Raw genomic sequence first — 20885 nt, 5'->3', positions numbered from 1 at the left:
CATTCCTACACTGATCTTTCTGTCCTCGGTCTCCTCCACTGTGATAGATGTTTCTTTTGTTTTGTTTTGTGTTGGTTTGTGATTGTGTGTGTTATTGCTTATTTATATTGGTCTTATTGTTGGACTGCGGGTGACGGAATTTCGGCCAAAAGACTTGTTTTTTTGGATGACAATAAAGACGATTCTGATTCTGATTCTGATTTTCTGATTTTCTGATTCTGATTCTGATTCTGATTCTGATTTTATGATTCTGATTTTCTGATTCTGATTCTGATTCTGATTTTATGATTCTGATTTTATGATTCTGATTCTGATTCTGATTTTCTGAATCTGATTCTGAGTCTGATTTTCTGATTCTGATTTTCTGATTTTCTGATTTTCTGATTTTCTGATTTTCTGATTTTCTGATTTTCTGATTTTCTGATTCTGATTTTCTGATTCTGATTTTCTGATTCTCATTCTGATTCTGATTCTGATTCTGATCCTGATTCTGTTGTGCCACTCGTAATGTGCGTGTGTGTTTTTTTCCCGCCCCCCCCCTTTATTTTGGGTCCCCCTCCCCCCTTCCCCCTCTCTCACAGGGATCGAGGTTCCACGCGTCGCGCCGGGAGAAATACGGGAACGTTTTCAAGACTCACCTCCTTGGCCGCCCCTTGATTCGGGTGACGGGCTCGGAGAACGTGCGTAAGATCCTGATGGGGGAACACACGCTGGTGAGCAGCCAATGGCCCAGGAGCACCAGGATGTTACTAGGCTCCACTAGCCTCATCAACTCCATCGGCGACATCCACCGCCACAAGAGGAAGGTCAGCACTTAAGATGGCGACGTGCACACATCCTCCTGTCCCCTTACCGAGCGCTCCCCCTCTCCCTTTCCTGCTTTTTTTCTCTGCTGCTTTCTACTGCAAACCGCCAACCGAGCTGGGCTATCTCAATAGACAACAGACAACAGGTGCAGGAGTAGGCCATTCGGCCCTTCGAGCCAGCACCGCCATTCAATGCGATCATGGCTATCACAAAATGCTGGAGTAACTCAGCGGGTCAGGCAGCATCTAGGAGAGAGAGAGAATGGGCGACGTTTCGGGTCGAGACCCTTCTTCAGTCTGAAGAAGGGTCTCGACCCGAAACGTCACCCATTCCCTCTCTCCTGAGATGCTGCCTGACCCGCTGAGTTACTCCAGCAATTTATGAATAAATACCTTCGATTTGTATCAGCATCTGCAGTTTTTTTCCTGCCGATTTAAAAGACGATTTAAAAGAGAAGATTGATTGTATCGCATGGTAGTAGATTATTTATTGGCGCAGCGGTAGAGTTGCTGCCTCACAGCGCCAGAGACCCGGGTTCCATCCCGACTACGGGTACTGTCTGCACGGAGTTTCTACGTTCTCCCCGTGACCTGCGTGGGTTTTCTCCGGGTGCTCCGGTTTCCTCCCACACTCCAAAGACGTGCAGGTTTGTGGGTTAATTGGCTTTGGTAATATTGTAAATTGTCCCTAGTGTGTGTAGGATAGTGTTAGTGTGCGGGGATCGCTGGTCGGCGCGGACCCGGTGGGCCGAAGGGTCTGTTTCCGCGCTGTATCTCTAAACTAGACTAAACTAAACTTCTTGCTCTTCTTTCGTATGTCAACCACAACAATCAAAAGTGGCAATTGGTGCTTCAGAGTACCGTAGTTGACACTTTGCTGCAAATTTTGCCCGTTCTGTAGAACTGCCCAGGGTGGACGACGACGACGTAAAGCACCTCCCACCCCAAACGAAACGAAACTAAACTAAACTAAACTAAAAGAGAACGCAAAGTGCCAGCACACTCCTGCCCTACAAGGGCCATGTCATGATTTATAGACAATAGACAATAGACAACAAGTGCAGGAGGAGGCCATTCGGCCCTTCGAGCCAGCACCGCTATTCAATGTGATCATGGCTGATCATTCTCAATCAGTACCCCGTTCCTGCCTTCTCCCCATACCCCCTGACTCCTCTATCCTTAAGAGCTCTATCCAGCCCTTCTAAATTCCAGTATTTCAGGTCGACCCGAATCCACCTCTTCCTTTTCACCAGAGATGGGAATTAGGGGAGGGCACCAGTAAATGGGGAATTAGGGGAGGGCACCAGTAAATGGGGAATTAGGGGAGGGCACCAGTAAATGGGGAATTAGGGGACGGCACCAGTAAATGGGGAATTAGGGGAGGGCACCAGTAAATGGGGAATTAGGGGAGGGCACCAGTAAATGGGGAATTAGGGGAGGGCACCAGTAAATGGGGAATTAGGGGAGAGACAATGGACAATAGACAATAGGTGCAGGAGGAGGCCATTCGGCCCTTCGAGTCTCACTAGGGCCCTGTACAACTGCAGAAGGACCTCTTTGCTCCTATACTCAACTCCTCTTGTTATGAAGGCCAACATTCCATTGGCTTTCTTCACTGCCTGCTGTACCTGCATGCTTCCTTTCAGTGACTGATGCATTAGGACACCCAGATCTCGTTGTACGTCCCCTTTTCCTAACTTGACACCATTCAGATAATAATCTGCCTTCCTATTCTTACCACCAAAGTGGATAACCTCACACTTATCCACATTAAACTGCATCTGCCATGCATCCGCCCACTCACACAACCTGTCCAAGTCACCCTGCAACCTCATAGCATCTTCCACACAGTTCACACTGCCACCCAGCTTTGTATCATCTGCAAATTTGCTAATGGTACTTTTAATCCCTTCATCCAAGTCAGAGAGCACCAGTAAATGGGGAAGAGACCCAGGTTCCATCCTAACTAGGATAAAAGGACATACCTTTAGTCAGGAGACGAGGATGAATTTCTTGAGAGGGTGGTGAATCTGTGGAATTCATTGTCACGGACGGCTGTGGAGGCCAAGTCAGTCGGTAATTTTAAGGCGGAGATTTATGATCAGTGCGGGTGTCAGGGGTTATGGGGAGAAGGCAGGAGAATGGGGTTAGGAGGGAGAGATGGATCAGCCATGATTGAATGGCGGAGTAGACTTGATGGGCCAAATGGCCTAATTCTGCTCCCCGAACTTATGAACTCACTGGTCAACATTGGGTTATGCTTCCATGTACAAGGAAAGTTAGAACTGTACAGCACATGGTGGATCGGGAGCACGTGGCCGTTGGCTGAGTGAGGTCACGTGGGGCGCGGGGCGGTGACGTCACCCTCTGTCCCTTATTCGGGAGGAGAAAGTTGGCAAACCTTAGTAGGGGGCCAAATGCAAACCAAAGGGACTAGTTAAGTATGACAATTGATCGTGTTATTTTGTGCATTGTGAGCAGTTTTGGGCCCCATATCTGAGGAAGGATCTGCTGGCTCTGGAGAGGGTCCAGAGGAGGTTTACGAGAATGATCCCAGGAATGAGTGGGTTAACGTACGATGAGCATTTGTCAGCACTGGGCCTGTACTCGCTGGAGTTTAGAAGGATGAGGGGGGACCTCATTGAAACTTGGAGGCCTGGATAGAGTGGATGTGGAGAGGATGTTTCCACTAGTGGGAGAGTCTAGAACCAGAGGTCACGGCCTCAGAATTAAAGGATGTACCTTTAGAAAGGAGACGAGGAGGAATTTCTTCAGTCAGAGGGCGGTGAATCTGTGGAATTCTTTGCCACAGAAGGCTGTGGAGGCCAAGTCAGTGGATGTTTTTAAGGCGGAGATTGACAGATTCTTGATTAGTGCGGTTGTCAGGAGTTATGGGGAGAAGGCAGGAGAATGGGGTTGAGAGGGAGAGAGAGATCAGCCATGATTGAATGGTGGAGTAGACTTGACGGGCCAAATGGACGATGGACGAACCTCTGAACTTCTGATCGGGATGGACAAGTTGGGCCGAAGGGCCTTTTTCTCTGCTGCACGGCTCTGCAAGCCCCTGCACTGTTGCTTTCCCTGTCGGGCTGCAGTGTTGCAGAAGTTGCTGCAGGGGATGCAGTAATAACACATAACACAGGGGGAGCTGTTGATCCATTGAGTTGAACTTTCAACCATAAAGTCGTAGAAAATATACTATGTACATTCATGATTTGGACGAGGGGATCGAAGGCTTTGTGGCCACGTTTGCAGATGATACGAAAATAGGTGGAAGGGCAGGCAGTGCAGAGAAAGCAGAGACTCTGCAGAAGGACGTGGCCAGGTTGGGAGAGTGGGCAGAGAAGTGGCAGATGGAATATAGTGTAGCAAAGTGTGGAGTCGAGCATTTTGGTCATAGGACTAAAGGCGTAGACTGCTTTCCAAATGGGGAGAGAATCCAGAAATCGGAGGTGCAAAGGGACTTGGGAATGTTGGTGCAGGACTCCCAACAAGTTCATCTGCAAGTCGAATCGAAAGCAAACTCTACTCATTTATTTCCAGAGGGCTTGTATACAAAAACAGGGATGTAATGCTGAGGCTCTATAAGGCGCTGGTCAGGCCACATTTGGAATATTGTGAGCAATTTTGGGCCCCATAGCTGAGGAAGGATGTGCTGGACCTGGAGAGGGTCCAGAGGAGGTTTACAAGAATGATCCCAGGAATGAGTGGGTTAACATATGATGAACGTTTGTCGGCACTGGGCCTGTACTCGCTGGAGTTTAGAAGGATGAGGGGGGACCTCATTGAAACGTACAGAATAGTGAAAGGCCTGGATTGAGTGGATGTAGAGAGGATGTTTCCACTAGTGGGAGAGTCTAGGACTAGAGGTCACAGCCTCAGAATTAAAGGATGTTCTTTTTTACGAAGGAGATGAGGAGGAATTTCTTTAGTCAGAGGGTGGTGAATCTGTGGGATTCTTTGCCATAGAAGGCTGTGGAGGCCAAGTCAGTGGATATTTTTAAGGCAGAGATAGATAGATTCTTGATCAGTACGGGTGTCAGGGGTTATGGGGAGAAGGCAGGAGAATGGGATTAGGAGGGAGAGATAGATCAGCCATGATTGAATGGCGGAGTGAACTTGATGCGCCAAATGGCCCAGTCCTTTCATAATTTTATACGTCTAAGCATTTGCCTACCAAACCCCTCCCCCCCTCCCCCTACACCCGTAAACATGTATGCTTTAGTCAGAGAGCCCTGGAGTCTCACAGAGTTTGTTGCCCAGAGTAAGGGAATCCACACCTTCACCATTCCATGTGTGGATGGTGCATGCTGGTCGGCATTGGCAAGGTGGGCCAAAGGGCTTGTCTCCGTGCTAGTTTGTTAGTGATTCCACGAGATGGTTTAGACAATAGACAATAGACAATAGGTGCAGGAGGAGGCCATTCGGCCCTTTAAGCCAGCACCGCCATTCAATGTGATCATGGCTGATCATTCTCAATCAGTACCCCGTTCCTGCCTTCTCCCCATACCCCCTGACTCCGCTATCCTTAAGAGCTTTATCTAGCTCTCTCTTAAAAGCATCCAGAGAATTGGCCTCCACTGCCTTCTGAGGCAGAGAATCCCACAGATTCACAACTCTCTGACTGAAAAGGTTTTTCCTCATCTCCGTTCTAAATGGCCTACCCCTTATTCTTAAACTGTGGCCTCTGGTTCTGGACTCCCCCAACATTGGGAACACGTTTCCTGCCTCTAACGTGTCCAATCCCTTAATAATCTTATATGTTTCAATAAGATCCTCTCTCATCCTTCTAAATTCCAGTGTATACAAGCCCAGTCGCTCCAGTCTTTCAGCATACGACAGTCCCGCCATTCCTGGAATTAACCTCGTGAATCAATAGACAATAGACAACAGGTGCAGGAGGAGGCCATTCGGCCCTTCGAGCCAGCACCGCCATTCAATGTGATCATGGAGATCTCTGTGACTCTGTGTCTCTGTGACTCTGTGTCTCTGTGTCTCTGTGTCTGTGACTCTGTGTCTCTATCGCTCTGTGTCTCTGTGTCTCTGTGTCTCTGTGTCTCTGTGTCTGTGTCTCTGTGTCTCTGTGTCTCTGTGTCCCTGTGTCTCTGTGTCTCTGTGTCCCTGTGTCTCTGTGACTGTGTCTCTGTGTCTCTGTGTCTCTGTGTCCCTGTGTCTCTGTGTCTCTGTGTCTGGGTGACTCTCTGTGTCTCTGTGTCTCTGTGTCTCTGTGTCTCTGTGTCTCTGTGTCTCTGTGTCTCTGTGTCCCTGTGTCCCTGTGTCTCTGTGTCTCTGTGTCTGGGTGACTCTCTGTGTCTCTGTGTCTCTGTGTCTCTGTGTCTGGGTGACTCTCTGTGTCTCTGTGTCTCTGTGTCTCTGTGTCTCTGTGTCTCTGTGTCTGGGTGACTCTCTGTGTCTCTGTGTCTCTGTGTCTCTATGACTCCGTGACCCTGTAGCTACATGACCAAGGCTCGTTGTTTGCCTGCACATGCAGATATTTTCCAGGGTGTTCAGCCACGATGCGTTGGAGTGCTACCTGCCCAAGATCCAGCAGGCTATCCAGGACGGCATCAGAGAGTGGAGCAGCAGTGGCGAGCCCATCATCGTCTACCAGCAGACCAAGAAGCTCACCTTCCGCATCGCCGTGCGGGTCCTGCTGGGCTTCCGCGTCTCCGAGGAGGACCTCGACCTGCTGTCCCAGAGCTTCGAGCAACTGGTGGCCAACCTGTTCTCCTTGCCACTGGACTTCCCCTTCAGCGGCTACAGAAAGGTAGGCTCAGGATAACTCAGGATGATTTTGGATTTTGGAGAAGGCAGGAATGGGTTACTGATTGTGAATGATCAGCCATGATCACATTGAATGGTGGTGCTGGCTCGAAGGGCCGAATGGCCTCCTCCTGCACCTATTGTCTATTGTCTATTGACTAGTGGGTGTTAGCTACAGGGAGAGGTTGAGCAGGCTGGGTCTCTATTCCTTGGAGCGCAGGAGGATGAGGGGTGATCTTATAGAGGTGTACAAAATCATGAGAGGAATAGATCGGGTAGATGCACAGAGTCTCTTGCCCAGAGTAGGGGAATCGAGGACCAGAGGACATAGGTTCAAGGTGAAGGGGAAAAGATTTAATAGGAATCTGAGGGATAACTTTTTCACACAGAGGGTGGTGGGTGTATGGAACGAGCTGCCAGAGGAGGTAGTTGAGGCTGGGACTATCCCATCGTTTAAGAAACAGTTAGACAGGTGCATGGATAGGACAGGTTTGGAGGGATATGGACCAAGCGCAGGCAAGTGGGACTAGTGTAGCTGGGACATTGTTGGGTTAGTGTGGGAGAGTTGGGCCTATTGTCTATTGTATCACTCTATGACTATAATTAAAATACGTTCTTTTCTGTAGATGAGGTGGTTTCTTTAGTCAGAGGGTGGTGAATCTGTGGAATTCTTTGCCACAGAAGGCTGTGGAGGCCAAGTCAGTGGATATATTTAAGGCAGAGATGGATAGTACGGGTGTCGGGGATTATGGGGGAGAATGGGGTTAGGAGGGAGAGAGAGATCAGCCATGATTGAATGGCGGAGTAGACTTGGTGGGCCGAGTGGCCTAATTGTACTCTTATTCCTTATGTCTTATGACCTTACAAGCTCCCTCACCCCCTCCCTCCTAGTCCCAGCGCCCCGTGTCACAGACCGCATCCCCACTGATGCTGCAGAAGGGCCTCGACTCGAAACGTCACCCACTCTTTCTCTCCAGAGATGCTGCCTGTCTCACTGAGTTACTCCGGCACTCTGTGTCTGTTCCCACTGATGTTAATCCAGCTCACTCATTGATCCCTCAGTAGAGTCACAGAGTCACACAGTGTGGAAACAGGCCCTTCGGCCCAACCTCCCACACCGAACATCCACACTCGCCCTACCTGCCTGCGCTTGGCCCGTATCCCTCCAAACCTGTCCAATCCATGTACCTGCCCAAATGTTTCTTAAACGTCGGGATCGTCCCTGCCTCAACTACCTCCTCCGGCAGTTCATTCCATGCACCCACCACCTTTTGTGTAAGAAATGTCTCTATCCTCACCTTAAACCTACAGTATATCCTCTGGTCCACGATTCCCCTACTCTGGGCAGGAGACTCTGTGCGTCTACCCGATCTGTTCCTCTCGTGATTATTTGCACCTCTATAAGATCACCCCTTATCCTCCTGCGCTCTAAGAAACGTAGGAGGAAACTCTCTCACACCCTCTCTCAGTGACCTGGCATTGTCTCACTGACTGTGTCCCCACGACTTAATCCAATGTCCCACAATAGCCCCTCTCCCTAGGGTTGCCAACTATCTCACTCCCAAATAAGGGACAAGGTGACGTCACCGCCCCGCGCCCTACTTGACCTCACCCAGCCAGCGGCCACGTGCTCCCGCTCCACCAATGGCGGCCGCCCGGGCTGGGAGGCGTGTCGGTACACAATCTCCATTAGGGGGCGCACTACACTGTCCGGGCCTACACTGCCTGGGCCGACATCGCCCCCCGGGCCTACATGTCCGGGGCATACGTGTTCAGGGCCGTCCGGGCCTAATACGGGACAAGGGCGGTCCCGTAAAGGACAAATTAATTTACCCCAAAATACGGGATGTCCCGACTAATACGGGACAGTTGGCAACCCTACCTCTCCCCCCAGCACGGTGTCTGTTTTAGTTTAGTTTAGAGGGGAATTCAAGTGTTTGACAACCGGGAGATCAGGTCGGTCGAAAGTGTGCACCTGCACCTCCTCCAACCTCATCTACTGTATGCATTGTTCAAGGTGTGGACTCTTATACATCGGCGAGACCAAACGATGTCTGGGCGATCGTTTGGCTGAACACCTTCGCTCAGTCCGCCTGGACCTACCTGATCTCCCGGTTGCCAAACACATTAATTCCCCATCCCCCTCCCATTCCCACACTGACCTTTCTGTCCTGGGCCTCCTCCATTGTCAGAGTGAGGCCCAGCGCAAATTGCAGGAACAGCACCTCATATTTCGCTTGGGCAGCTTACACCCCAACAGTTTATTATTGATTTTGTTGATTGAATATTGATTTCTCTAACTTCAAGTAACCCTTGCATCCCCTCTCTCTCCGTCCCTCCCACACCCAAGTGGTTGTACTAGGTTCAAAGTCATCTTGTTGAGTCTCATTGTCTGTAACTCACTTTCACCTAGCCCACAGCTAACAATGGCCTGTCTCCTTTATCATCCCGGCCACTCCCTCTTCTCCCCTCTCCCATCAGGCAAGAGGTACAGAAGTGTGAAAACGCACACCTCCAGATTCTGGGGCAGTTTCTTCCCGGCTGTTATCAGGCAACTGAACCATCCTACCACAACCAGAGAGCAGTGCTGAACTACTATCTACCTCATTGGTGACCCTCGGACTATCTTTGATCGAACTTTACTGGCTTTACCTTGCACTAAACATTATTCCCTTGCCGTCTCTACATGCTGTGAATGGTTCGAATGTAATCAAGTGGTGAGCAGAAAGTAACAACAGCAAAGGGCCTTAGAACATATCAGGGAAAGAGGTGCTTGTTAGAGGGAGTGCAGGAAAATCACATTGAGAAGTACTTCTTGAGAGGTTAGTCAAGTCAGTTGAGCGAAGTCCAGCAAAGGGTAAAAAAACGGTGGCGCAGCGGTAGAGTTGCTGCATTACAGCGAATGCAGCGCCGGAGACCCGGGTTCCATCCCGACTACGGGCGCTGTCTGTACGGAGTTTGTACGTTCTCCCCGTGACCTGCGTGGGTTTTCTCCGAGATCTTCGGTTTCCTCCCACACTCCAAACACGTGCAGGTTTGCAGGTTAATTGGCTTGGTAACGGTAACAATTGCCCCCAGTGCGTATAGGATAGTGTTAATGTGTGGGGATCGCTGGTCATAGAAACATAGAAAATAGGCGCAGGAGGAGGCCATTTGGTCCTTCGAGCCTCTACACACCGCCATTCATTGTGATCATGGCTGATCGTCCACAATCAGTAACCCGTGCCTGCCTTCTCCCCATATCCCTTAATTTCTCTAGCCCCTAGAGCTCTATCTAACTCTCTTTTAAATTCATCCAGTGAATTGGCCTCCACTGCCCTCTATGGCAGAGAATTCCACAAATTCACAACTCTCTGGGTGAAAAGGTTTCTTCTCACCTCAGTCTGTCGGCACAGACTCGGTGGGCCGAAGGGCATGTTTCCGCGCTGTATCTCTAAACGACGATGGGAGAGTTTGTCCGCCAATATGGTGCGGACAGCTTTGGTGTTATTGAGAAAACGAAGGTGCAGGTTCCGCAGGTGGTTAGATCGAGACGGGAGAGAGAGAGAGAGAGAGAGAGAGAGAGAGAGAGATTAGTGAAGGAGAGGAGACAGTTGAGAAAGCAGTGGAGAAAGGCTACAGTCGATGTGAGAGAGGGGAATTAATGTTTTGCAAGAAGAGTTAAGAGATCGGTCAGCAATATTGAGGAGGGGAGACCACCTTAGGAGGAAGAGAAAGAAGAAGCAGCTAGTCAGGTCAGCATTTTGCAGGCAGCCATTTAAAGTTGTTAAAAGAAAGCTTAGTCAGGAAAATAAGTGGAAAGCTCAAAGCTTCAAAGGAAGTGTGAGAGGAATGTTTAAAAAGGTCATACTCGGATCCAGAAAAGAAAAGGGGAAAGGGTTTCCCTCCAGATGTACCACCCTGGTCCGGTATTAGGCCCTGGGGGGGGGGCGCTGTAGGCCCGGACGCTGTAGGCCCGGACGCTGTAGGCCCGGACGCTGTAGGCCCGGACTGTGTAGGCCCGGACTGTGTAGGCCCGGTCAGTGTAGGCCCGGACAGTGTAGGCCCGGACAGTGTAGGCCCGGACGCTGTAGGCCCGGACTGTGTAGGCCCGGACTGTGTAGGCCCGGTCAGTGTAGGCCCAGTCAGTGGACTGCACAGTGTAGGCCCGGACAGTGTAGGCCCGGACAGTGTAGGCCCGGACAGTGTAGGTCTGGACAGTGTAGGCCTGGAGGCCCGGGTGCCGCCTAATGGAGGTTGCGTAGCAACCCGCCTCCCGGCCCGGGCGGCCGCCATTGGTGGAGCGAGAGCACGTGGCCGCTGGCTGGGTGAGGTCACGTGGGGCGCGGGGCAGTGACATCACCTTGTCCCTTATTTGGGAGTGAGATAGTTGGCTGCCCTTGCTCAACGTGACCACCACCCCATGCTCCACGTGACCTCACCCAGTCAGCAGCCACGCGCTCCCGCTCCACCAATGGCGACTGCCCGGGCCGGGAGGTGGGTTGCTATGCAACCTCCGTTGGCAGCAATCAGGCCTCCGGGCCTACACTGTCCGGGCCTACAGTGTCCGGGTCTACAGCGCCCCCCCGGGCCTAATATGGGACAAGGGCGGTCCCCTTGATTGGTCCCCGTGCCTGCCTTCTCCCCATATCCCTTGATTCCGTTAGCCCCTAGAGCTCTATCTAACTCTCTCTTAAATCCATCCAGTGAATTGGCCTCCACTGCCCTCTATGGCAGAGAGTTCCACAAATTCACAACTCTCTGGGTGAAAAAGTTTATTCTCACCTTAGTTTAAAATGGCCTCCCCTTTATTCTTAGACTGCGTGGCCCCTGGTTCTGGACTCCCCCAACATTGGGAACATTTTTCCTGCATCGAGCTTGTCCAGTCCTTTTATAATTTTATAATTCCTGGCGTCTCTCCCCGCCGACGACCCAGAGCGATGCTCTAAAATCACTCACTCCAACCATTGTAAATGCTAACGAAGAATAGACAATAGACAATAGGTGCAGGAGGAGACCATTCGGCCCTTCGAGCCAGCACCGCCATTCAATGTGATCATGGCTGATCATTCTCAATCAGTACCCCGTTCCTGCCTTCTCCCCATATCCCCTGACTCCGCTATCCTTAAGAGCTCTATCCAGCTCTCTCTTGAATGCATTCAGAGAATTGGCCTCCACTGCCTTCTGAGGCAGAGAATTCCACAGATTCACAACTCTCTGACTGAAAAAGTTTTTCCTCATCTCAGTTCTAAATGGCCTACCCGTTATTCTTAAAATGTGGCCCCTTGTTCTGGACTCCCCCAACATTGGGAACATGTTTCCTGCCTCTAACGTGTCCAACCCCTTAATAATCTAACCCCTAAATAGTGCACCTTGCCATAATGCCCATCCCCAGTCTCTGCCATGCTGTTGTAAAGTCTGCTGTACTAAAACTCATTCGGACATCTTGGAAATATGCTTTCACTAAATTTACTATTGATCCAGGAACTCTAAAGTAATCAAAAGCACTCCAAATAAGACTATGTGGCACAAATCCACAAACTCATTTGGCAGGTCCAAAAACACTACACGCAAATCTCTTATCTCGAGCTTGGTTGTCTGAATCTCGTGACATATTACACTAACGTGTTCTAAGTAGGGTTGCCAACTGTCCCATATTAGCCGGGACATCCCGTAGTTTGGGCTAAATTGGAATGTCCCGCCCTTGTCCCATATTGTGGTCATGGCTGATCATCCACAATCAGTAACCCATGCCTGCCTTCTCCCCATATCCCTTGGTTCCACTAGCCCCTAGAGCTCTATCTAACTCTCTCTTAAATCCATCCAGTGATTTGGCCTCCACTGCCCCCTGTGAAAAATGTTCCCAATATGATCATAGCTGATCATCCAACTCAGTATCCTGTACCTGCCTTCTCTCCATACCCCCTGATCCCTTTAGCCACAAGGGCCACATCTAACTCCCTCTTAAATATAGCCAATGAACTGGCCTCAACTACCTTCTGTGGCAGAGAATTCCACAGATTCACCACTCTCTGTGTGAAAAAAAACGTTCTCATCTCGGTCCTAAAAGAGATTCCACAAATTCACAACTCTCTGGGTGAAAAAGTTCCTTCTCACCTCAGTTTAAAATGGCCTCCCTTTTATTCTAAGACTGCGTGGCCCCTGGTTCTGGACTCCCCCAATATTAGGAACATTTTTCCTGCATCTAGCTTGTCCAGTCGTTTTATAATTTTAAACGTCTCTATAAGATCCCCTCTCATCCTTCTAAACTCCAGTGAATACAAGCCTAGTCTTTTCAATCTTTACTCATATGACAGTCCCGCCATCCCAGGGATCAATCTCGTGAACCTACGCTGCACTGCCTCAATTACAAGGATGTCCTTCCTCAAATTAGGAGACCAAAGTTGGTGCATTCAGTTTGATAATACTTGGTTTTCTTGGTTGAGCGCTTATCATGGAGTTACAGCACACGGGGATCTTATAGAAACTTACAAAATTCTTAAGGGGTTGGACAGGCTAGATACAGGAAGATTGTTCCCGATGTTGGGGAAGTCCAGAACAAGGGGGTCACAGTTTAAGGATGAGGGGGAAGACTTTTAGGACCGAGATGAGAAAGTATTTTTTCACACAGAGAGTGGTGAATCTGTGGAATTCTCTGCCACAGAAGGTAGTTGAGGCCAGTTCATTGGCTATATTTAAGAGGGAGTTAGATGTGGCCCTTGTGGCTAAAGGGATCAGAGGGTATGGAGAGAAGGCAGGTACGGGATACTGAGCTGGATGATCAGCCATGATCATATTGAATGGCGGTGCAGGCTCGAAGGGCCGAATGGCCTCCTCCTGCACCTACTTTCTATGTTTCTATGTTTCTATTTTGTTTTTTTAAATGTAATTTACGAATTGTCTTTCCGCTGACTGGTTAGCACGCAACAAAAAGCTTTTCACTGTAACCGGACGGTAAAGTGAACTGTAAATGGCCCTGTGTTCTAAACGGTCTGGCCTTCCTTGCAGGGGATGCGTGCTCGAGACAACCTCTACAAGTACCTGGAGAAGGCCATCAGCGAGAAGCTGCAGAGCAAACAGGACAAGGATTACGCGGATGCTTTGGACATCCTGATCGACAGTGCCCGGGAACAGGGCAAGGAACTCAGCATGCAAGAGCTGAAGGTAAGGGGTGCACACAAAATGCTGGAGTAACTCAGCGGGTCAGGCAGCATCTCTGGAGAACATGGATAGGTGACGTTTCACAGTGCTGGAGTAACTCAGCAGGTCAGGCAGCATCTCTGGAGAACATGGATAGGTGACGTTTCACAAGGTGCTGGAGTAACTCAGCGCGTCAGGCAGCATCTCTGGAGAACATGGATAGGTGACGTTTCGGGCCGACACCCTTCTTCAGATGGGGAGCGGGCAGGAGAATGGGGTTAGGAGGGAGAGATAGATCAGCCATGATTGAATAAGAAAATAACTGCAGATGCTGGTTCAAATCGAAGGTATTTATTCACAAAATGCTGGAGTAACTCAGCAGGTCAGGCAGCATCTCAGGAGAGAAGGAATGGGTGACGTTTCGGGTCGAGACCCTTCTTTAGACTAATGTCAGGTGGGGCGGGACAAAGGAAGGATATAGGTGGAGACAGGAAGATAGAGGGAGATCTGGGAAGGAGGAGGGGAAGAGAGGGACAGAGGAACTATCTAAAGTTGGAGAAGTCAATGTTGATACCACTGGGCTGCAAACTGCCCAGGCGAAATATGAGATGCTGTTCCTCCAATTTCCGGTGGGCCATGATTGAATGGCGGAGTAGACTTGATGGGCCGAATGGCCTAATTCTGCTCCTATTCCTTATGAGCTTATGACCTAATGAACAAGGTTTAAGATGAAGGGGAACATTTTTAATAGGAACCTTTTCACACTCAAACCGAAGGTATTTATTCACAAAATGCTGGAGTAACTCAGCAGGTCAGGCAGCATCTCAGGATGCTGAGCACTCGTGAGATGCTGCCTGACCTGCTGAGATACTCCAGCATTTTGTGAATAAATACCTTCGATTTGTACCAGTATCTGCAGTTATATTCTTATATTTTCATACTCAAAGGGTGGTGGGTGCATGGAACAAGCTGCCAGAGGATGTGGTTGAGGCTGGGACAATCCCAACGTTTAAGAAATGGTTAGACAGATACCTGGATAGGACAGGTTTGGAGGGATATGGGCGAAATGCAGGCAGGTGGGACTAGTGTAGATGGGACATGTTGGCCAGTGTGGGTAGGTTGGGCTGAAGGGCCTGTTTCCACACTGTATCACTCCACGACTGATGGACAATAGGTGCAGGAGGAGGCCATTCGGCCCTTCGAGCAAGCACCATGTGATCATGGCTGATCATTCTCAATCAGTACCCCGTTCCTGCCTTCTCCCCATACCCCCTGACTCCGCTGTCCTTAAGAGCTCTATCTAGCTCTCTCTTGAATGCATTCAGAGAATTGGCCTCCACTGCCTTCTGAGGCAGAGAATTCCACAGATTCACAACTCTCCGACTGAAAATGTGGGGGCTGAAAGGCCTGTTCCTGTGCCGTGCCGTTCAATGGTCTGTGCTAGCACGAACACTGTGGGCCAAAGGGCCTGTGTCGCTGTGTGCTCCAGGTACCTGATCTCTACAAGGCGCTGGTCAGGCCGTATTTGGAACATTGTGAGCAGATTTGGGCCCCGTATCTGAGGAAGGATGTGCTGGCTCTGGAGAGGGTCCAGAGGAGGTTTACAAGAATGATCCCAGGAATGAGTGGGTTAACATATGATGAGCGTTTGTCGGCACTGGGCCTGCACTCGCTGGAGTTGAGAAGGATGAGGGGGGACCTCATTGAAACGTACAGAACAGTGAAAGGCCTGGATAGAGTGGATGTGGAGAGGATGTTTCCACTGGTGGGAGAGTCTAGGACCAGAGGGCACGGCCTAAGAATTAAAGGAGGTTCCTTTAGGAAGGAGATGAGGAGGAATGTCTTCAGTCAGAGGGTGGTGAATCTGTGGAATTCTTTGCCGCAGAAGGCTGTGGAGGCCAAGTCAGTGGATATATTTAAGGCAGAGATTGATAGATTCTTGATTAGTACGGGTGTCAGAGAGAGCTAGATAGAGCTCTTAAAGATAGCGGAGTCGTGGGGTATTGGGAGAGGGCAGGAACGGAGTACTGATTGAGAATGATCAGCCATGATCACTGGGCGGCACGGGGATCGCTGGGCGGCACGGACTTGGTGGGCCGAAAAGGCCTGTTTCCGGCTGTTTCCGGCTGTATATATATGATATGATATGATATGATCATATTGAATGGTGGTGCTGGCTCGAAGGGCCGAATGGCCTCCTCCTGCACCTATTTTCTATGTTTAAACAATGAACTTTGAGCTGAAGCATCTCCGGTTCTCTCCCCCCCCCCCCCCCCACAGGAGTCCACGGTGGAGCTGATCTTCGCTGCCTTTGCCACCACATCCAGTGCCAGCACCTCGCTCATCCTGCAGTTGCTGCAGCACCCAGCCGTGCTGGAGAAACTGCGACACGAACTGCGGGCTAACGGCATCCTGCAGCACGGCTGCAAATGCGACGAGAGGCCCAGCATGGCCACCGTGGGCCGCCTCAGCTACCTAAACTGTGTCATCAAGGAGGTGCTGAGGCTGCTGCCCCCCGTGTCAGGGGGCTACCGCACCGCCCTGCAGACCTTCGAGCTGGACGTAAGTGTCTCTGATCACCTCACATGTTCCCCCATCCCTGCTAACTACCGCACCGCCCTTCAGACCTTCGAGCTGGACGTAAGTGTCTCTGATCACCTCACATGTTCCCCCATCCCCCGTCTCTGCTAACTACCGCACCGCCCTTCAGACCTTCGAGCCGGACGTAAGTCCAAATTTGCAGACGACACAAAGCTAGGTGGCAGTGTGAACTGTGAGGAAGATGCTATGAGGTTGCAGGGTGACTTGGACAGGTTGTGTGAGTGGGCGGATGCATGGCAGATGCAGTTTAATGTGGATAAGTGTGAGGTTATCCACTTTGGTGGTAAGAATAGGAAGGCAGATTATTATCTGAATCGTGTCAAGTTAGGAAAAGGGGACGTACAACGAGATCTGGGTGCCCTAGTGCATCAGTCACTGAAAGGAAGCATGCAGGTACAGCAGGCAGTGAAGAAAGCCAATGGAATGTTGGCCTTCATGACAAGAGGAGTTGAGTATCGGAGCAAAGAGGTCCTTCTGCAGTTGTACAGGGCCCTAGTGAGACCACACCTGGAGTACTGTGTGCAGTTTTCGTCTCCAAATTTGAGGAAGGATATTCTTGCTATTGAGGGCGTGCAGCGTAGGTTTACTAGGTTAATTCCTGGGATGGTGGGACTGTCATATGAGGAAAGATTGGAAAGACTGGGCTTGCATTCACTGGAGTTTAGAAGGATGAGAGGGGATCTAAAAGAAACATATGAAATTATAAAAGGACTGGATAAGCTAGATGCAGGAAAAATGTTCCCAATGTTGGGCGAGTCCAGAACCAGGAGCCACACAGTCTAAGAATAAAGGGGAGGCCATTTAAAACTGAGATGAGAAAAAACTTTTTCACCCAGAGAGTTGTGAATTTGTGGAATTCTCTGCCACAGAGGGCAGTGGAGGCCAATTCAATGGGTGAATTTAAAAGAGAGTTAGATAGAGCTCTAGGGGCTAGTGGAATCAAGGGATATGGGGAGAAGGCAGGCACGGGTTACTGATTGTGGATGATCAGCCATGATCACAATGAATGGCGGTGCTGGCTCGAAGGGCCGAACGGCCTCCTCCTGCACCTATTTTCTATGTTTCTATGTATGTAGGTTAATCGGCTTGGTAAATGTAAAAGGTGTCCCTAGTGGGTGTAGGATGGTTAGATTTAGATTTTAGATTTAGAGATACAGCGTGGAAACAGGCCCTTCGGCCCACCGAGTCCGCACCGCCCAGCGATCCCCGCACACTAACACTATCCTACACACACTAGGGACAATTTTTACATTTACCCAGTCAATTAACCTACAAACCTGCACATCTTTGGAGTGTGGGAGAAAACCAAAGATCTTGGAGAAAACCCACGCAGGTCACGGGGAGAACGTACAAACTCCGTGCAGACGGCGCCCGTAGTCAGGATCGAACCTGGGTCTCTGGCGCTGCATTCGCTGTAAGGCAGCAACTCTACCACTGCACCACCGTGCCGCCCTAGTGCGTTAATGTGCGGGGATCGCTGGTCGGCGCGGGCCCGGGGGGCCGAAAGGCTCGATGCTGGGGCCACGACCTGTTTCCGCGCTGCATCTCTAAACTGAAGCTGATCATTCATTGATAATGATTGATATCCCGAGGCGATGGGTGAACTTTTCCCTTTGTGTTGTGTTTCCCAATTGCAGGGCTGCCAGATCCCCAAAGGGTGGAGCGTTCTGTACAGCATCCGGGACACGCACGACACGGCCCCCGTCTTCGCGAACGTCGGCGTCTTCGACCCCGACCGCTTCGGGGAGGAGCGGGACGAGGACAAGAGCGTGCGCTTCAGTTACATCCCCTTCGGCGGAGGCGTGAGGAGCTGCCTGGGCAAGGAGCTGGCCAAGCTGATCCTGAAGGTCCTGGCCATGGAGCTCGGCAGCAGCAGCCGCTTCGAGCTGGCCACCAGGACGTTCCCTCGCATGTTGACCGTGCCCGTGGTCCATCCCATGGATGGCCTGAAGGTCAGATTCTACGGACTGGACTCCAACCAGAACGAGATCGACCCGGCTTCCGAAACTCTGCTGGGCTCCACCGTGTAGCCCACAGCCCCCTCCTTCCTCCCCCACTCACCACACCCCCTACACCCCACCCTGACCCCCAACCCAAAACACAAAGCCCACCGGACTCGGGCACACCCCTCGACTAAACAACATCCAAACCTGAACCAGCCCGACGACCGTCTTCCACGTTGGTCCACGCGTCGGGCGAGAACGGAGAACACCTTGGGTTGAACGGAGAGAATTCTCGGAGAGAAATGGAAGAGGGAGAGAGCGAGAGAGAGAGAGTCGGAGAAGGATACGTCCACCGGAAAGGTTCGCTCTTCGTGAACGATGGAAAACCAGAGACAGTTCTTTCAATTAAAAAAAAACCACATATATATCCTGCATTCCTACTTAAAATATATATGTATAAACCTGTTCTGAGTAACATTTCTAGGTTTGTAACTTGATCTAGCAATTGCAACAAAGCCCAGTGCACTTTGAATGTTGTTTCGATAACCGATGCAAGATGCATCCAGCGTAAACATAGAGACCTTAGCAATCAGGATTGAACTTGTACTATGTCTATCTCTAAGCTATATATGGATTATTTGTCGTTGTGTGTTTTTTTATTTTAAGACTGCGATTAGAGACAAATAGTGTAAAAAGAAAATATTTTTTTCTGTCAGTAAATATTGTTTTAGTAAAAAATGAAGAGGAAAAAAAAAGATTTGCTTTCATTTTTGGTCGGCCTCTTTGCTTGTGTGCTGCGAGTCTGGTTTGTGAGTGATGGGAGCAGAATTAGGCCATTCGGCCCATCAAGTCTACTCCGCCATTCAATCATGGCTGATCTATCTCTCCCTCCTAACCCTATTACAATAGACAATAGACAATAGGTGCAGGAGGAGGCCATTCAGCCCTTCGAGCCAGCACCGCCATTCACTGTGATCATGGTTGATCGTTCTCAATCAGTACCCCGTTCCTGCCTTCTCCCCATATCCCTTGACACCACTATCTTTAAGAGCTCTATCTAGCTCTCTCTTGAATGCATTCAGAGAATTGGCCTCCACTGCCTTCTGAGGCAGAGAATTCCACAGATTTACAACTCTGAGTGAAAACGTTTTTCCTCACCTCCGTTCGAAATGGCCTACCCCTTATTCTTAAACTGTGGCCCCTGGTTCTGGACTCCTCCAACATCGGGAACATGTTTCTTGCCTCTAGCGTGTCCAATCCCTTAATAATCTTATATGTTTCAATAAATTCCCCTCTCATCCTTCTAAATTCCAGTGTATACAAGCCTAGTCGCTCCAGTCTTTCAACGTACGACAGTCCCACCATTCTGGGAATTAACCTCGTGAACCTACGCTGCACGCCCTCAATAGCAAGAATATCCTTCCTCAAATTTGGAGACCAAAACTGCACACAATATTTCAGGTGTGGACTCACTAGGGCCCTGTACAACTGCAGAAGGACCTCTTTGCTCCTATACTCAAGTCCTCTCGTTATGAAGGCCAACATGCCATTGGCTTTCTTCACTGCCTGCTTCCTTTCATGCCAATTCTCCTGCCTTCTCCCCATAACCCCTGACACCTGTACTGAGCAAGAATCTGTCCATCTCTGCCTTAAAAATATCCATTGACTTGGCCTCCACAGCCCTCTACAGATTCACCACCCTCTGACTAAAATAATTCCTCCTCATCTCCTTCCTAAAAGAACATCCTTTAATTCTGAGGCCGTGCCCTCTGGTCCTAGACTCTCCCACTAGTGGAAACATCCTCTCCACATCCACTCTATCCAGGCCTTGGTTGGGAGTGTGAGTGGTGTTGCCATGACCGGGGATTAGTATGAACAAGTGAATGGATGGTTGTAGACCACTCGGCCCCTCCAGCCCACCTAGCCCTCATCAAGATTATGACAGAGGCTCGACTTCAACTTACTCTGCCAATCCCTCGTCTCTGATTTCATTAGTACTATAACATTCAGTCAAGTCAAGTCAATTTTATTTGTGTAGCACATTTAAACACAACCCACGTTGACCAAAGTGCTGTACATCAGTTCAGGTACTAAAAAAGAACACACAATGGCACACAAACATAACAGCACATACATAAACAGTTCACAGCGCCCCTCAGAGGGCCTCAAACGCTAGGGAGTAGAAATAGGTTTTGAGCCTGGACTTAAAGGAGTCGATGGAGGGGGCAGTTCTGATGGGGAGAGGGATGCTGTTCCACAGTCTAGGTCTCTGACCTGAGGGACCTGGAGATAGAGTGGTGGGTTAGAAGATTTTTGATATAGGAGGGGGCAAGCCCGTTTAGGGCCTTGAATGTGAATGGGAGGAGCTTGAAGTTGATTCTGTACCGTACTGGGAGCCAGTGGAGAGAGGCCAGAATCGGGGTGATGTGGTCCCTTTTACGGGTACCCGTCAGGAGTCTCGCTGCGGCGTTTTGGACCAATTGCAGGCGGGACAGGGATGATTGGCTGATCCCAGTGTATAGGGAGTTGCAGTAGTCCAGGCGGGAGGAAGTGAATGCGTGAATGATTTTTTTCTAGATCGTCAAATTAGAGGAATGGTTTGATTTTAGTTCTGGTACGAAGCTGGAAGAAGCTGGCTTTTACCACAGAGTTG

General features: G+C 50.0%; 1 protein-coding gene across 2 annotated transcripts; it reads left to right on the top strand.

Moving 5' to 3' along the window:
* The first annotated feature begins 585 nt into the window (after positions 1-585).
* cyp26b1 (cytochrome P450, family 26, subfamily b, polypeptide 1) lies at positions 586-18975 on the top strand. 2 transcript variants are annotated; one of them, XM_078408674.1, is made up of 5 exons: positions 586-806; positions 6298-6573; positions 13557-13712; positions 15969-16250; positions 17927-18975. In XM_078408674.1, the coding sequence occupies exons 1-5, from the start codon at positions 696-698 to the stop codon at positions 18317-18319; spliced, it is 1218 nt and encodes a 405-aa protein (XP_078264800.1). In that variant the 5' UTR covers positions 586-695; the 3' UTR covers positions 18320-18975. The 2 variants fall into 2 exon arrangements, with proteins under 2 accessions (XP_078264800.1, XP_078264809.1); XM_078408683.1 differs by lacking the exon at positions 586-806 and having other exon boundaries at positions 6292-6573.
* Positions 18976-20885: the final 1910 nt, after the last annotated feature.

The sequence above is a fragment of the Rhinoraja longicauda genome, chromosome 1, assembly GCF_053455715.1.
Source record: "Rhinoraja longicauda isolate Sanriku21f chromosome 1, sRhiLon1.1, whole genome shotgun sequence".
In the NCBI taxonomy this organism is placed as follows: domain Eukaryota; kingdom Metazoa; phylum Chordata; class Chondrichthyes; order Rajiformes; family Arhynchobatidae; genus Rhinoraja; species Rhinoraja longicauda.
The sequence above is the reverse complement of the archived record's forward strand: the minus strand, read 5'-3'. Positions and strand labels throughout refer to the sequence as shown.

What these genes read in the sequence shown, in the direction of transcription:
- cyp26b1 (XM_078408674.1), top strand. Translation starts at nt 696, where the DNA reads ATGGGGGAACACACGCTGGTGAGCAGCCAATGGCCCAGGAGCACCAGG. An exon ending in CCTTCAGCGGCTACAGAAAG is followed by an intron (nt 6,574 to 13,556) that starts GTAGGCTCAGGA and finishes CCTTCCTTGCAG; the next exon opens with GGGATGCGTGCTCGAGACAA. An exon ending in TGCAGACCTTCGAGCTGGAC is followed by an intron (nt 16,251 to 17,926) that starts GTAAGTGTCTCT and finishes TCCCAATTGCAG; the next exon opens with GGCTGCCAGATCCCCAAAGG.